The sequence below is a fragment of the Zychaea mexicana genome, assembly GCF_025766255.1.
Source record: "Zychaea mexicana strain RSA 1403 chromosome Unknown BDB00scaffold_55, whole genome shotgun sequence".
Classification (NCBI taxonomy): Eukaryota; Fungi; Mucoromycota; class Mucoromycetes; order Mucorales; family Lichtheimiaceae; genus Zychaea; species Zychaea mexicana.
The window spans coordinates 156,988-172,708 of NW_026516718.1; the positions used below are offsets into that span (position 1 = coordinate 156,988).

The following is a 15,721-nucleotide window of genomic DNA, read 5'->3' on the forward strand; positions in this document are numbered from 1 at the left end:
CACGTGTATTGTTGACAGAGCCCAAAGGTAGAATGGATAACGGAGTAGTATAAAAAGCCAAACCCCATCAACTGGAACCTACTGCGGTATCTCAGCACAGCCTAATCACCCCCTTCATGTTCAAGCAGCAACCCTAGTCCAACTAATCGCAAAGTTCTTCTCGCTTACTGGTTTTCGGATTGGTCATCCTACTGAGAAGCGCCAAGATCAAGATATTCACTATAATGATTCGCCTGCTCTTCTTTGGCCAAAGGATGATTTCTTGTCCAGGGTTTCCGGAACTCAATGCACCAAATACCACTCGGTGCAGTGAAAACATTGAGGCGTTATCGACTCTTGCCCCGAACACCATCAGTTCAGCCAAGTAATGCAAGTGAAATGTATTCCTGGCCTCATCAAATTTTGCTCTCCATTCCTTCTTTCCCCATTCTTTTCTAGTGCTTTTTGATGCACTTGTTTCGTTATAAACCTCATAGCAATGTCAGTGCCAAGAAATGTTCTGTGAACCATTATCATCTATATCAGATCGTATTTCGATGTTATATGTATTTATCCTGGATATATTATACGAGCGTGTAATCTCTATCTTTCTTGTTGTTTTTTCTTCTTTACAGCTTGCTCTCCTTTGTCTCGGAAGTTTCCAAGACAAGATCGCCAGCTTCTACAAGATCGTTTGCTTTGGCATAGATTCCCTGCACACGACCGGCTAGTGTTGCCTTGACCACCGTTTCCATCTTCATGGCACTCATGACAAACACTTGTTGTCCCACTTCCACCTGATCTCCTTCCTCGACGTTGACTTCAACGACCATGCCAGTGATAGGTGTGGCAATTTCTGCTGCATTTCGTGGTGACGCCTTTCTTCGCAGCTTGGAGCCGAGTGCAGATTTACGCCCAACGGATATAGCAATAGGTTGGCTAGTAAGTGATGTTTGTACCTCAGCAACAAACTCTTCGGGGAAATTGTTGGTAGAGATGGAATCTATCTGAAGCGTATGTGCTTGCAACGTTCCTGCCTTGTCTTTTGCATCGCCTACTTCGATATTGAATGCGTCGCCTGGACGGAATGTCACAGAAGTTGGTGCAACGGCCACCAGCTTGCTGTCCTTTCCATCAGCGGCGTTGGCAGCGGACTTGCGCGATTGACGTTCGCGGGTGAATACAGTGCTAGCGTCGAGCAAAACGTCCATTTGTTCTTCAAGTGTTTTGATGTGGATTGCCTTCATCACATTGTTAGCCATTTCGTTACTTGACACGAGTGCTGATAAAAAGTCGAGGTTCGTTTCGACGCCAGTAATGTCAGTGCGTTGTAAAGCGAGTTTCACTTTGGATACAGCGTCGGGAAAGGATTGTCCCGTGACGATGACCTTGGCTAGTAGCGAGTCGAAGGTCTAAAACAAATGCAATGAAAGTTAATGCGTACATACGAGTGTGAAGTGATATACCATTTGTTTTACCGGAAGAACTACACAGCCTGGAGTGACCCACGTATCAACACGGATGCCGTGGCCCTGAGGAAAGTGGGCACCGGTGACCTTGCCAACCGACAACATGTTGTTATTTCGTGGATTTTCTGCAACCACACGCGCTTGGATAGCCACTAATGAAGGATTCAAAGGAATACTGGCCTGAGACAATCCAAGTTGATCCAACCTTTCGCCCAATGCAACGCGGATCTGACTCTGGACCAGGTCAACGTTTGTGATTTGCTCAGTGATGGTATGCTCAACCTGGATACGTGGGTTGACTTCGAGGAAATAGAATGCGTTTTGGTCGGCCTGGACAAGAAACTCAACGGTGCCAACTGAATCATAGCGAATATGCTTGCCGAGACGAGCAGCGGAGCTGTGGATCTGTGCGCGCAATTCATTCGAAAGCGAAGGACATGGTGCGACTTCAATGATTTTTTGATACCGACGCTGAGCCGAGCAATCGCGTTCGAGTAAGTGAATCAGGTTGCCATGTCGATCGCCCAAGATTTGGACTTCAATATGCTTGGCGCCTATAATGGCCTTTTCCACAAATACTTGTTTCGAAGGCGATTCGGAAATGCATCGTTGCAGTGCGTCGGCCACCTCTTGCTGTGAATGCACCATGCGAATACCACGGCCACCGCCGCCATCGCGTGCCTTTAGCATGACTGGGTAACCGTACTCTTGAGCAAAGGCATGGACTTGAGCTGGATCGGAAATGGATTCCTCAGTGCCAGGAATGACAGGCACATTGGCTTGCTTGGCCACTTGGCGGGCAGACACCTTATCGCCTACAGCAGCAATACAGGAGGACGAAGGGCCTACAAAGAGGATATTGGCTTGTTTGCATTGTTCGGCAAGTTCCACCGACTCGGACAAGAACCCGTAACCTGGGTGAACAGCGTTGGCCTGTGCACTGTATAATTAAGTGGGGGGAGGGGCGGTTGTCAGTAAAATGGGTCAATGGCAACAGCTAGGATACCATGTCCAAAAAGTAACCTTGTTTTAGAAAAATGCACCTTTTTGCGGCATCAATGATCTGCTGTGGATCCAAGAAAGCGCCAGGACTCTTTAATTTGACAACTTGGTCTGCAAAGCCGCAGTGGCTCTTATCATGTTCATCGGAATACACTGCCACAGTCTGCAAGCCCAACTCGGCGGCAGCGGTCAGTGCACGGATGGCGATTTCGCCTCGGTTTGCAACAAGCAGCTTGGTCATGTATGAAAGTAATTAACAAGTAAAAGAGGAAATTGCTGGGAAAAAGAAACCAACACGTTGACAAAGCCGAGCGTTAAAAAAGTAGAGATTGATTTTCTCTTACTCAGCACTATCCCCACGCTAAGGCTGACATCGGTTATGAACCTCTTTCGAACCCGAAAAATAAATACTTGTCATGAGAAAAAAGTATGGGTAAAGATTTGCGTTGAAGAGAAAAAAGAAGTACGTGAGATATCGTCTACACCGAGAAAATACAATGTTTAGTAAGCCAATTGCCCTACCGAATCGGTACGGGAACGCAAAGAAGAGCAGTGGTATCCTAATGCAAAACAGCGCATGAAAGAGCGGTGTTAGTTTGGTGGGCTTTTAGTTTGTCGTTGTCAAAGCATCACCATTGTTTTTAGCGTAAGAGGTATCGTTAAGGAGAGCAAAAGTGCTACTCACCTTGCTGGCGCTGCTGTAACTGCCTCTAACACTGTTATCGGTCCCATCAGCGAAGCCTGCATGATTGTGAATTTCTTTGCGTCCTGCTGTATTGTTTGCTGCATACAGTGGCCAACATTACGCTCGTCAGTTAACAAGTCAGTGATATTCGCAATTTTGGAGTGTTTATCGCTCAGTGAGAGAGGGTATGTCGACAGCAAGACATTCGATATCGTAAAGCGGCAGCTTCCAAATGACCACTTGTGATTACTTGCTTGCTTGGTACAGTTGTATTTGGTATGATCTCTTTTGGCTATATAGTAATAACAGCCACACACCAAGCTGACAGGCTACCAACTAGGGTGCCTGTGACCTCCTCTCCGATCGCCATCCCTCCATCCTACAATCAGTCTTTCAGTTGTTGTTCGGCGCTGCGGCCCTGATGCCGGCTATTCTCGATGCGATTTATTAACATTCTAAAGAAGAAAAAGGTGTTAGAACACGCGTTAATGCAAAAGACGCTGTTTATATTTTTATTGCCAAATTCGGGAGTGATGAATACTTTTGACCTGCGAGTGTCTAATCTCAAAAGTGTCGTGCGTGTATGCAACGTGCCGTTGTAAATGCGAGTATGGATGTTGAGCTGCAGATAGAGACAGTCCAAGGATCGTCACTTGGTAAAGCACGCAAAGCAAAGCGTCAGGTATCAAATATACAATAGTAGTGCAGTACCCGTTTTCCAGCAAAGGAGGTTCCACATGGTGAAGGTAATCTCTACCGGCAAAAGAGGCACTCAATCTATGTCATTCTACCTATCAAGTCGCCTGTGAGACATCGTAGCGCTTACTTGGATCGCAGGAGGTGGGACGCAGGAGTTCGTACATTGCTGCATTAAAATACGAAACCCAAGATATATGGAAACTCAATGGAGGAGCTGTAGAACAAAAGGCGACCTAGCACTTTACAAGTTTTCCAGTCAAGTCAACATGTTGATAAAGCGAGCTTCAATGAAAGGTCGATATCGGTTTAAACCCTTTCCATATCAGACAGGGACTTGTTATGAGAAAAAAGTACGGGTAAAGATTCGTGTTAAAGAGGAAAAAGTAGTACGTAAGATATCGTCTACACCAAAGAATACAACTTCTAATAATCCGATCACTCTGCCGCATTGGTAGAAGGCAAAGAAGAGCAGTGGCACGAATGCAAAAGCGCATACAAGTGTGGCGTTGATTTGGTAGGTTTTTAAAGTTGTCGTTGTCAAAGCGCCACCATTGATATTTAGCGTAAAGGGTATCGTTAGAGACAAAAGAGACATCTGGGTATTGCCTTGTTGCTGCTCCTGCTGCTCCTGCTTGGGGTGCTTTCTTGCAGTCATTCTTTTCAATCGCACGACCACGGAGGACGAAGAAATGCTCCGAGACTTGAAACCCCAAGTCATCTGCTGCTTAATGAAGCGAACGATTCGCCAACGTGGCGATTTATGTCGTTGGTTGACTAAAGTTTGTCGGTCATGGTTGTCCATTGGAGGGTATTGAGTAAAGAGAATTTCGCTAACCGGCTGAGCAATGCTTGACAAACATGGCTGCAGATACAATATGAGCGGAACCGGAGAAGCAGGGCCCGAATATCCTTGTGTTTATAACCTTCTTAAAAGAGAAGGTCCAGACCATTTGCTAACATCGCACGTTTAAATAGGATGTGTGTAATGATCGAGCTAGTACGCGTGCTTAATGCGGCGTTACCGCTACCTTGAAGCTGAAAGAAATGAGGTAGACCTACGCATCTTTAGTGTGTAAAAGTGGCACCATGCAGCAATAAGAGTGGTTCCTGAAACCATCGCGACAAATGGAAGACTGCATGAAACAAAGCACATTTAAACCCGCAGAGCTGACGTTACACGTGACCCTTGGCAGCCTCTTACAAAAGTAGCGAGTAAGCCGAGGTTCCGAGGCAACCTGTTTCTTTGATCTTTCTTCTTTTCCTCTTCTTCTTGGCTACCCCCTCTACTCCAGACTTCTTTTCATTCCCTTTCTCCAATCCAGCCATGAAACGAACGCCGCTCATGAAGCGTCTTATGACGCTTTTCAAAAAGACCCACGAAAAGAATGTCGAGCAAGCTTATCCTGAAGATCTTGAACGCGTCTACACTGTCACCAAGAAAACGCTCGGTGTGGGCTCCTTTGCTGTTGTTAAGGAATGCATTCGCAAGTCGGACGAGAAGCCATTTGCACTCAAGATTATCTTGAAAAAGGTTATTGCAGGTATACTAAAAGTTTGACACACTAGCGAGAGTGCGTGCATACACTCGGAGAAACGAAACTCGGATAATCGGTTATTGAGCGGTTATTTTTGGCTCTTATACGTATTGATAGGCAAGGAGCACATGCTGACGAGTGAGCTTGGTAAGAACGAATACGAGGAACAGAACTTGTACGATGGAAGGGGAAGCATACTGAAAAGCTGATATATTGCTTTGCTGGAATAGATATTCTCAAGTCAGTACGTCATCCGCACATTGTTTCCATGCATGCACTCTATGAGTCAAAGGACGCGGTGTACATTATTACGGACCTTGCAAGCGGTGGCGAGCTCTTCCAGCAGCTGCTCCAGAAGGGCTCGTACACAGAGAAAGACGCTTCTAACTTGGTTCGACAGATGCTTGAGGGTTTAGCGTATTTGCATGACAACGATGTAAGCTTCTTGCTGCTAGCAAAAAAGAAAAAGGAGGGGACGGTTGGGAATATGTCTTACGGGGAGGACTGATGAAGAAGTGAGGAGTTTGTTACAGATTGGTTGTATTCGTACTCAAATCAATCTTTTGTTTGTCCCCTGCTCTTAGATTGTCCACCGAGATATCAAACCAGAAAATGTAATTATAGGCTTTGCATTTGTATACACCCTGTTGATCCCCCCAGAGAGAAAACCTCTCCACTTCAGTACGCCAAGGCTCATGTCTCTTAACCCCCTTTATTAGCTCTTATTCGATACCGCTGATGATGAAAGCGCCAAGTTGATGATCACGGATTTTGGTCTTTCCAAAATTTTGAAAAATCACGATGATATTCTCATGACAGCCTGCGGCACGCCTGGCTACGTGGCACCAGAAGTCCTTCTGCAAACTGGACACGGAAAACCCGTTGATTTATGGAGTGTGGGCGTTATTACTGTAAGGATCGAAACTAAAACCACAGAGGGATGAGAAGCTTTATCGAGCTACTGCACTTGGAATGAACAGCTACTAACTTTTTTTTCCCTTCATTTGTTTTGTTATTTCAAGTTTACTTTGTTGAGTGGATACACGCCATTTTGGGGCGAAGGTAAGACCAAAAGAACAATTAGTACTCCAAGGTTTTTAGTGACTTAGCAAAGAATTCTTTTTGTGTGTGTGATTAGATCAGGCGTCCTTGTTCGAATCCATCATGTCTGGCAAATATGACTTTGACGAAGAATACTGGTGTGAAATATCTGACTCAGGTAATGATTGAATACGTATGACAAAGGAAGCCAAAGAAAAAAAAACAGTTTACGAATGGATCAATTTACCCTCTGACGTGTCTATTTATATATGTGTGTGTTTTTATAGCAAAGGACTTGATCGACCGCCTATTGACTTTTGATCCGGCTAAGCGAATCACTGCCGAGGAAGCTCTAGAACACCCATGGATCAAGGACGATCAAGAAGAAGCTGGTCCTCGCAGATCCACCAACCTTGTAGACAACGTACGCAGAGGTTTCGATAGCCGCAAATCATTCAAGTCTGTTGTCACGGCAATGACGCTTTTAACCCATTGGAAGAACTTGGAAGATCTCAGTGAGGATGAAGACGACAGTGATGACAGCTTGGATGATAATCTTCGCAAACTAGATATCCGCCACTAAGAACGTATAGAAGATAAATTCAATTACAGTACTAATACCCCCTTACCAGCCGCACATTCCACTTCTACTTTTGTTCCCTCCATTGTAAAATTGTAATCACAATGACAGCAACAACGCACGCTATAATCTATACACATACACCGCATGACATATAAAAGAACCGCAGTGACACACTGACAGAAACCCTTAAATAATTGTATTTTGCTTCATTGACTGTTTTAGATTTCGTATTTTGCCATGACATCGTCCAACTTTAGCAACCATGCGCTATAGTCGTCATTTGATGCATCTTCTTCCTCAGCTGACTCTGTGTCATCCTCGTTTCCTTTCTTGATATCATGGATAAGACCAAGGATAATGCGATATTCGTCGAATGTAAATTTTGGTCCATTTTCACTGATGCTGCGTATCAGGCCCTGTATAACACGTCTTATTAGCCACTACCTTTTATCTTTCAAGCAACATGTACAGCCCTATCTTCCTCTACCCTACCTCGCTGCTCAAATTAAATAACTGATAATATTCTCTTGCACGCTCCATCACAGAGTTCTGAGAGGGTGGCACAAAGTTTGCTAGATTCTGCTGAAGAGCTAAAACGTTGCGCATCATCTTTTGCACACCATTCACATTCATCCGTTTGATATGGCTTGCTTCACTGATCAAAATATGGACAATCAATGCTGGTAGACCATCAAAAGCAAATCTATATAGTTTCAAACTATTAGTTGGCTTTGACCTTTATGTATCGAGATTATAATTTGACTTACAGCTCGTCTTTGGGTGGCAGCGATGCGGTTATGCAATCATCCAGTTCGACCAAGTCTTGATTAAGCGTAATAATATACGGATCAGGTTCGTATGTCTCGTCTTCTAGATAGTAATTGCCCTAAATGTATGTACATATCTCTCGCGTAAGAATCAACTTGTTCCTTTTGTTTCTGTTTCTCCTTGAAGGTATATATTACCTCTTGCATTGCCATTTCAAGATAATAGATAACATGACATCGGTTCTCCAATCTCAGGGTGAAAAGACATGTTTCTGCTAATTGCTGGTAGGTTGTCAAAAGTGTGTCGAAGCGTCTAAAGAACCATTTTGTTAAAATACAAACGTTTTAGTCCATTTCTTTGAGAGAATATAGTACCGAGCAGCTTCATCTTTGAGAGGTAATAGCACTGGCCCATAATCATCTTGCATTGAGCCTTTGTTATGGCCAGCCAAAGACCACCGGCGTGAACTTGCGCTCTAATAGTTGAAATTTGATCGAGTTAAAAGCTATTTATTTTGCAAACCTAATTGACACAGTAAATAACCGTTTACCTCTGTTAAACCACACTCATTTTCAAAGTTGTCTTTGCCAAAGCTTCCGGAAGGTAAGGATGGGAGCTTCAGCTGTTGATTGGGCATACGCAGCTCCCAAATCTCGCGGACAAACCATTTCTATATGGATGTAATACACATGTTAAAAATGCGATCCTGCTGATATGAAGTGATATAAAGTTGTAAGGCATCGGGTAATTAGCAATAATTTATCAATACCAAACTGTGATATAATCGACCAAGCGCAACCAGGCGTTTAGATTCGAAAATAAGTTCTTCAGTGTCGAAAGTGCGTTCTTCTTTAAGCTTGAACTCCATAGTTATTTCCTGTAATGTGTGTATCATATCCTATGTAAGCGACCAAAGCGATAAAAGTACGAGAGACTAGTAGCATAGTAACCAACAACGTACCGCTTGGTTAAGAGCCTTGACAAACTCAAAGTCAGCGCGCTACATATGGCATAAATTAATTCTTGAACGTCAGTAAACCCAAAACAGCTGCTTTTCGTTAATCTTTGGTTCTATAACATGTGTCTTCACCGTGTCATCATTAAAATAAGGATTTTGCGCCAATAATGCAATTAAACTCTCATCTTGAGCCCAGTCGCCGCTAGTACTGATATCCATCTCTGGTGTATCCTCCTTCTTTTCTCCATTATCGGATGATCCACCTCGGGCAACGGTAGCTAAATATATTGTAACCATTAAGACTTTTACATTGTATTATCAATGGAGCTGCAAGTAACGTACAATAGAAGCGCTGGTAGCATTTTTCATAGTATTTGAGTAAAACAACCTCAACCATGCGAATGTATTCTTCGGTGTGGAAAGGCATGGAATGCATGGTGCGGCACAAGCTTTGGATTAAACTAATCAATGCAACAGCACTCTGTGGGATACAAAGCACTAGTTAGACCAATTGACACGCTCCTAATAGTCCTTTATTACCTTGACAATTGGATACTTGGACAAATTTTTGTAGTTGCGGTCGTCTTGAAAGGCATCCATGCCTACAGTAGCGTGACTAATCAATTGCATGACTTTTTCTTCGATTTGAGGCAAGAACACATTGATGGCAAAGTCATCCAAAAAGCTTCCAAAGCCTTCAGCATTCTTTTCATCGCTTTTGTTATAAAACATATTAATAATCGATTGGATACACTACATTATGGAATGATTCACATTATGACTTACTAGCTCGGGAACACTTCTCGAAGTCGTACTAGGAAAGCCATTGTAGGCTGAAGCAATACACTGACGTTATAAGCATCAGGCTTGATCAGCAACTTGTGACCTCTGTATGCCATATCGCTCGCGTATTTGTCAATGATGCTCGAGTGAAGCAGCGAATCTTGCTTTGCAAAACCTTTATTGGATCCAGACACCTGCTTTTTCAAGGAAGCATACAGGTTGGTTTGAACCTTTGAGTACGCTTGATCGAGCTCTTTGTCTTGAGGACTTTCCGTAAACGAAAAGAGAGATTGCGATTTGTCACGAGAGAACGTAAACATGTTGATGTCTATCGTTTTCTTTTGTAAGGTGCGATCCTGAATGGACAAGTAATCTTGAAGAAGAGTACGGATCTGTAGGTAATAAACAGTTATTAGTAGCATTATTTACTGTAAGAAATACCTAAATGCTAACTCACCTCTGCTTGCACAGGTCTCCATATTTCATGGAAATGGTATATGCGGAAGGTATCTTGGGTGCCTATACGAAAATGATACAATTAGACTTTGCCTTTTTCTTCATGCGAAACAACTTATTGAAGAAGTAGCAAGCTCTTACCATCGAATTCTCGAGCTGCAATTAATCTCTATAAAAGTCACCATAGGAAATGGCTAGGTAAGACGAAAGCATTCCAGATATTCACGTCCAATACGTACCTTCTTAATCCGTCGAGCACATGTTTCTGTGAACCTGAATCCACGAAGCACTGCTTCTAGCTTGGAATACAAAGTCCACAGCAAATCTTTGAGAATTTCATTGCGTGCCTCATTGTTAGCTCTATCGAGGCAATATATATCTGAAGCGTCTCCAGGTTTTCTGTCCGGTTTTTCTTTGTTGTTGGCAGCAGTACGTCTAAATTTACATGTAACGCATGGTTGTGGTTATGCTACTCTATCGACCTGATTGTGTTTTAAAACTGTTAAAGGGTCCGATGCTCATACCTTTCTTCCACGTCATTGATCGTTTTGTCCACAAGTCGATGAATTTCCAATGGTAATCGTTCTTTGACGGTCTATTTTATCACCTATTGGTGAGCAACCACAAGATTAACTGTGATATCATTATCGTACCTCCATAGCTGGTGGGATATCCCCTAATATTGCCAACGATTCCATAATGATTTCCATGTAATAATAAGAATCCGTTTCTGGATTTTTCTCGGTATCTTCAACCAGCTATAGTCGTCAATATATCAGTATCTCTGATCCACAGCATATCTCTCGAGCCCAGTAAGCTTACAATAGCATTCTCATCGACCGCAAACATATCTTCTGCTTTGCCATTCGCTATAAAAGTATATGGTTAAATATCAGGGTTCAGGAATCATTATTTCACCAGAAATAGGCAACATTTTACCTGCATCAGCATCTTGCTGAGACAAGCTAGTAAAACTATAAATATGTACACACAAAGGTTGATATAAGCATGAGCATACTTTCATGATCATCATAGCTGACGTTATCACTTACCTTCTTGGCTTGAGATCCGACTTGGGTACTTGAAAAAGAAAGATAAGCATACCAAAAGACTGCCATTGTATTATCGCTGTGACATGTTGACAACAACTTACATGATTGCTGTTCTGGTACATAAGCAGCCCATCGATTGTCGCAAAACGAGCTCTTGAGATAAAGGTGGTTATGGAGCTCTTCGATTAAAAGATCGTAAAGTGTCTATTGTAAACACTTATTAGCCCATCGTGTTTTCTCTCTCTACCAGCAAAAAAAGTCGTTTTACATTCAGCATGGATCACACACGTACGTTTTTTTGACCATTCAATGTTCGTCGCAAGTCATCCAAAGCTCCAATCTGTTTCATTTCTTTGCTGTTAATAGTACGGGTCGATCGCATCAGTAGATCTGCAGCTCCGAGGACATGCTTGCTATTCATCATCCGCTCTACTTTTTCGGGCGTCGACCGTATCTCTTCGCTGGAATTTGCATAAAATACAACCTCATTAGCCAAATCGAACCGAGAATACAAGTCATATTTTGATTGCTTACATGGTTTCCAGGAGGTTTAGCATCTCCTTATGCTGTTCGCTTTTATGCCACATGTTCAATAAATCGGTGCGTTTTTCGAGCAACTCTCCTTTACATTTGCGTAGACTGTTCTTCATTTGTGCCACACGATCCTGTGAATCTAATTTATGCATCCAATACCTTTATAATCAGTACAATCATCCACAGTCTATAAAGATCAAAGAAAGTGTCCCGTCAATATTAGAAGAAAAGCAATACCGTTTATGTGTTGTAACACGCCACCGAATGTGCCAATTGAATTATTAAACCCCTTATAGTAATCTACGAATTTCATGTCAGTCCACAAGCAGCAGATGCTTCCTCTCTTTCCACCCCTTCTTTACCAAAACCATTTGTCGTTCAAGCAGTAGCTGCACATACCATCCACAATTGCTTCAAGCGCGGTGTCTAAGTTCCTCAGCATTCTACGGAACGTCTTGTAATCCTTTTCTTTTCCAACCGAGCTGTCATCCATAAGTGCTAGGGCCAGAGTTACAGGATCGAACTATATTTAGTTATCAGAAACGGAAAAGTAAAATAAGGGCACGATGAGCATAGGTTTTTCCGAAGGAATACGATATTCGCGTTTCTTGCTTACATTGTCGTCGAGCATAAAGTCCCACCCATTATGGATTTCCTGCAGCACAGCTGTCATTGAACTCTTTCAATAAGCATCATGGTGAAAGAACATCACGGCGTAGAACAAGTTCAAGTACAAAGGGAGACGACCCAAACCTTCAATTTCGGAAAAATTGTCATTTAAATCGTTGCCATTCAGGTACCCATGGTTTCTCGTTGGAGGATATTGACTGTAAGGGTCCATCGGTGATCGTGATGAACAGAGTTAATAAAATGAAGCAAGCGGAACAGCACACACAAAGAGAAAGAGAGAGAAAAGAAACGTGTTGGTTGCACAACCTGTTGAGTTCCCGACAAAAAGCAAAAGCACACATGCAGCACGTTGCCATGGCAGTAGTACATATACACTCTATTTTACTTTATTTTTAACAGCAAGATTATGCACATTGTCCAGTAGTTCAGGGTCAAACAGTGACGGATCTTTCCTACTTGACATAATCATGTTTTGAGCACTTTCTAACATCCGTCCTTCACCAGGATCCATCCGAGACGCAATCTGCTTGATGATATGGGGCACATGTTTGCCAGATACATAAAGTGGCAGGTGGTACAGAGACTGAAAACAAAGGATGCTTGTCAGATGAAGAACAGAAGGTGCAGATGCTAAGGAAACCGGCGTATTCTCCAATTGGTCAATCAATGCCTCAGTGACGCCATTGTATGATTCCCTAATTTTAGTAAATCCAAGAAGATTAGTCTCGATAGGGCGGTGTAATCTACAATCGTTGGATGATCATATAATGCATACTTTTGGGCATTCTCGTCCAGCGTATCAGCTGCAAGGAAGTCTGGTGGCGCCTTCAGGAACGAAATTAATTCATCTGCTTTCTATATAGCAAGAATCCAGTTAGTGAATTACCACTAGAAAAACATGTACATTTTAACATGCATAACCATGACAAGTAATATTATCACCTTTCCATTGAGCACAGTTGTGGTTAGTCCAGCAATGCCGTAGTGATCATTCTGCTGCTCTTTTAAAAATACGGCTATTTTCTCCTTCATGACATCTTCTGCAGTAGCATTAGCTAGGTCCCCTGGATCTTCGCCATTTTCGAGATAGTTTAATATCATCAGGTGAAATAGGAATTGTAAACCCAATTGACGGACCACATATTTCTCCATGCTTTTCTTAGCAGATTCATCTAAATACGGATCACCCTGTAATCAGTAACTTTCTTCTACCATAACGCCCGCACCTAATGTCTTGTTTACCATCAAATAACAAAACCGATTCTCTGGTATAATATATTTTCCGTCGAAGCTCACGAAGGATGTCTCTTTCACGTCGAATAGGAGCCGCTAACCCATCATTTGATAACAAAGACGGTGCAACATATACCGTCTGAAGAGCCTTGGAAAATGCTTGTTGCATAGACTTTTTCACCATGGGAACAGTACAGCCTGCAAAATCCCTAATAAGATTTTGCTCCTCCACGAGATAATAGTAAATCTGTTCAAAAATATCGTCGCTCTATAAGCGTTATAGTTCGACATATACTGTTCCATCGTAGCTAGACTAATAACAAACCTCCTCGTCAGTCAGCTTTGCCATTGATTTTTCATCATTTAACTTCTTTTTGCCCTTGCTACTATGCTGTTTCTTTTCATTCTGAATTTCTTGTAGTGCACGGCGATCAAGATAGGATTGTGCTGCAGTAACCGTAGACTTTAGATACTCTGTGGTAGTAACAAATCGTGATCCAAGTACTATTGGGCGCTGTTTCTTTGCTACACGAGCAATGATGACATCCAAAAGTGACGCAGTATCACCAGCAGTAAAAACAAACGGCACGTGTTCCTAAGGAAAAGAAGAGCATAGCAAGCAAATATCATTTAAATCTTAATTTTACTTAAATCTCCCGTTTCCTATCGCTAATCCACTTGCTATATTAAAGAAGGGGATGAAAGGCATAAAGTATTGATACTAACCGATATATCGGTATATCCGCTCGATATATTCTCAATCTTGTTTTGCAGTTTTTTCAGCATAGATGGAGTAACTGCACATGAGTCGAGTAGCTGAATGTTGCTATCATAACGCAACAGTAAATCTTTTGGATTGGTGTAGCCATAATGCTGCTCAACGGTTTCATATTCTTTTTTGCTGCATTAGCCCTTTTTCTTCCTCTTCATGTTTGATGAAACAATTTTTTGCGCAAGGAAAGAAAGATTCGTTTTTGGTTACCAATATAGCCACTTGCTTCAAATAAGGAGGTAATCAACGTAATTTGGCGGTCCCTGTAGGAATGCGGCACATACACAGCTTTATCGCGCCTCCCACGAAATGTGCCTTCCAGTTCATTATCGCGGATAGTATTCTCCAACAGAGCTAAGGCAAGCAATAAATATATCGTCATGCTAGGATGAGATCACAAAGAGAGAAAATGATGGCAAAGAAATACAATCTTTTGGAAGATGAAACAACCAACCATAAAACAGAGTCTCCTGGGATTCTAACATACTGGAGCGTTGCAGCTTAAACATCGACAGGGGCCTTGTTATAAGTAATTATTTAGCAAAGTAGTTTAGTTTTCATCTCACACACTCTACATTCTTTCATCATACTTTTCTCAACTGTGCGCACACGCACACATCAACACCACCAACAACTCCTTACTCACTCTGTAGCTTCTTTGAGTGGCTTAAGGATGCAATTTCTGGCCTGTGCAAAGTAGTCTAGAGTCAAAACCAAATCGGGGATCTGGGCGAGCTTCACATAATCTTTGTCTGAAATGTTCGAATCCAGTTGCTTTAATTGTTAATTGTTGAGAGAGGTATCGTAACCACCAGTCAGTCATTCGATAAAGACATGTATACAATCTTTCACTTATAGCAGTACACATGTGATATAGCATACCTTAGATAAGAATCCATAAGGTAGGCGTAGATGTTGAGCCAACGTGATTATGGATAAGTAGCCACCTGTTTGATCTATTTGTAAACGCAGCTCATCTGGAATAGTATCAACGTATGCACTATTTGATTATTGCATAATTAGTTGATGTTGCCCTCGTTTTTCTCTCTATTAACCCTTTTGTATCATTACAAGGATATTTTTCGTTATGTTTACCGCGTCATAAGCACGTCGTCTGCCATTACCCAGTTTTCCTGCGGCGCTAGCACAGACCACACGTCGAGGATGCCAGACTGATCAACATTCAACTCGCGTGCAATGTCCGAAGCTGTCGTCCTCCCTATAAAACAAGTGTTTTTTCACAATTGGTGAAAGGGCGTTTAAGTCTGCTCCCTGCCCACGCTTCCATTTTAAGAACAATAGGGAGAAACAAAGAGCAGAGATTAAAAAAATGATCCGCCGTACCGTGATTCGTCATCCAGGATTTGATCGTGTCGTGTACATGCTGCGTCGTCAAAAGCGATTGACCGTCGAGTGTTTTATAAATAGCGCCAAGATGCCCGGTTTCGACGCCTTGGACAATCAACTGACCGAACAGTTGTTCGAGTATAGCTGGTTCCACGGACATATGGTTTAAAGATCGCGCTCTAAGGGGGTGTGTTC

General features: G+C 42.5%; 5 protein-coding genes across 5 annotated transcripts; 1 reads left to right on the forward strand and 4 right to left on the reverse strand.

Moving 5' to 3' along the window:
• Positions 1-608: 608 nt before the first annotated feature.
• BDB00DRAFT_789353 (carbamoyl-phosphate synthase L chain, ATP binding domain-containing protein) lies at positions 609-2,691 on the reverse strand (the record flags this gene model as incomplete). Its single annotated transcript, XM_053120870.1, has 3 exons — positions 609-1,391; positions 1,458-2,388; positions 2,492-2,691. The coding sequence occupies 3 exons, from the start codon at positions 2,689-2,691 to the stop codon at positions 609-611; spliced, it is 1,914 nt and encodes a 637-aa protein (XP_052977965.1).
• Positions 2,692-4,160: 1,469 nt separating this feature from the next.
• On the reverse strand, positions 4,161-4,789 carry BDB00DRAFT_831769 (uncharacterized protein). The gene is made up of 2 exons (XM_053124154.1): positions 4,670-4,789; positions 4,161-4,608 (listed from the first exon to the last, which is right to left on the reverse strand). Exons 1-2 carry the CDS (start codon positions 4,782-4,784, stop codon positions 4,172-4,174), a joined length of 552 nt encoding a protein of 183 aa, XP_052977966.1. The 5' UTR covers positions 4,785-4,789; the 3' UTR covers positions 4,161-4,171.
• Positions 4,790-5,078: 289 nt separating this feature from the next.
• On the forward strand, positions 5,079-7,177 carry BDB00DRAFT_831773 (kinase-like domain-containing protein). The gene is made up of 8 exons (XM_053124155.1): positions 5,079-5,375; positions 5,487-5,516; positions 5,600-5,805; positions 5,954-5,983; positions 6,089-6,280; positions 6,392-6,431; positions 6,508-6,588; positions 6,698-7,177. The coding sequence occupies exons 1-8, from the start codon at positions 5,159-5,161 to the stop codon at positions 6,991-6,993; spliced, it is 1,092 nt and encodes a 363-aa protein (XP_052977967.1). The 5' UTR covers positions 5,079-5,158; the 3' UTR covers positions 6,994-7,177.
• On the reverse strand, positions 7,178-12,494 carry BDB00DRAFT_831779 (Sec8 exocyst complex component-specific domain-containing protein). Its single transcript, XM_053124156.1, has 27 exons — positions 12,298-12,494; positions 12,161-12,210; positions 11,944-12,067; positions 11,782-11,844; positions 11,545-11,683; positions 11,303-11,471; positions 11,112-11,214; positions 11,011-11,038; positions 10,898-10,932; positions 10,781-10,827; positions 10,612-10,716; positions 10,483-10,553; positions 10,198-10,393; positions 10,100-10,127; positions 9,960-10,021; positions 9,506-9,894; positions 9,260-9,434; positions 9,062-9,200; positions 8,852-8,997; positions 8,723-8,761; positions 8,531-8,638; positions 8,312-8,431; positions 8,136-8,236; positions 7,959-8,073; positions 7,761-7,879; positions 7,486-7,696; positions 7,178-7,409 (listed from the first exon to the last, which is right to left on the reverse strand). Exons 1-27 carry the CDS (start codon positions 12,383-12,385, stop codon positions 7,212-7,214), a joined length of 3,168 nt encoding a protein of 1,055 aa, XP_052977968.1. The 5' UTR covers positions 12,386-12,494; the 3' UTR covers positions 7,178-7,211.
• Positions 12,495-12,550: 56 nt separating this feature from the next.
• Positions 12,551-15,686, reverse strand: BDB00DRAFT_874082 (uncharacterized protein; the record flags this gene model as incomplete). The annotated part of the gene is made up of 12 exons (XM_053127177.1): positions 12,551-12,869; positions 12,950-13,029; positions 13,117-13,346; positions 13,417-13,654; positions 13,733-14,002; positions 14,134-14,300; positions 14,390-14,533; positions 14,667-14,698; positions 14,826-14,953; positions 15,062-15,179; positions 15,275-15,398; positions 15,524-15,686. 12 exons carry the CDS (start codon positions 15,684-15,686, stop codon positions 12,551-12,553), a joined length of 2,013 nt encoding a protein of 670 aa, XP_052977969.1.
• Between the last annotated feature and the right edge of the window lie 35 nt (positions 15,687-15,721).

Excerpts from the sequence above, each read along its gene's own strand:
- BDB00DRAFT_831769 (XM_053124154.1), bottom strand. The coding sequence starts at position 4,784 with ATGGTCTGGACCTTCTCTTTTAAGAAGGTTATAAACACAAGGATATTC. Across the intron at positions 4,609-4,669 it reads TGTCAAGCATTGCTCAGCCG|TCAACCAACGACATAAATCG; the intron begins GTTAGCGAAATT and ends GACAAACTTTAG.
- BDB00DRAFT_831773 (XM_053124155.1), top strand. The coding sequence starts at position 5,159 with ATGAAACGAACGCCGCTCATGAAGCGTCTTATGACGCTTTTCAAAAAG. Across the intron at positions 5,984-6,088 it reads GAGATATCAAACCAGAAAAT|CTCTTATTCGATACCGCTGA; the intron begins GTAATTATAGGC and ends CCCCTTTATTAG. Across the intron at positions 6,281-6,391 it reads GGAGTGTGGGCGTTATTACT|TTTACTTTGTTGAGTGGATA; the intron begins GTAAGGATCGAA and ends TGTTATTTCAAG.
- BDB00DRAFT_831779 (XM_053124156.1), bottom strand. The coding sequence starts at position 12,385 with ATGGACCCTTACAGTCAATATCCTCCAACGAGAAACCATGGGTACCTG. Across the intron at positions 11,684-11,781 it reads CGTGTTACAACACATAAACG|ATTCACAGGATCGTGTGGCA; the intron begins GTATTGCTTTTC and ends TGCATAAATTAG. Across the intron at positions 8,998-9,061 it reads ATGCTACCAGCGCTTCTATT|CTACCGTTGCCCGAGGTGGA; the intron begins GTACGTTACTTG and ends CAATATATTTAG.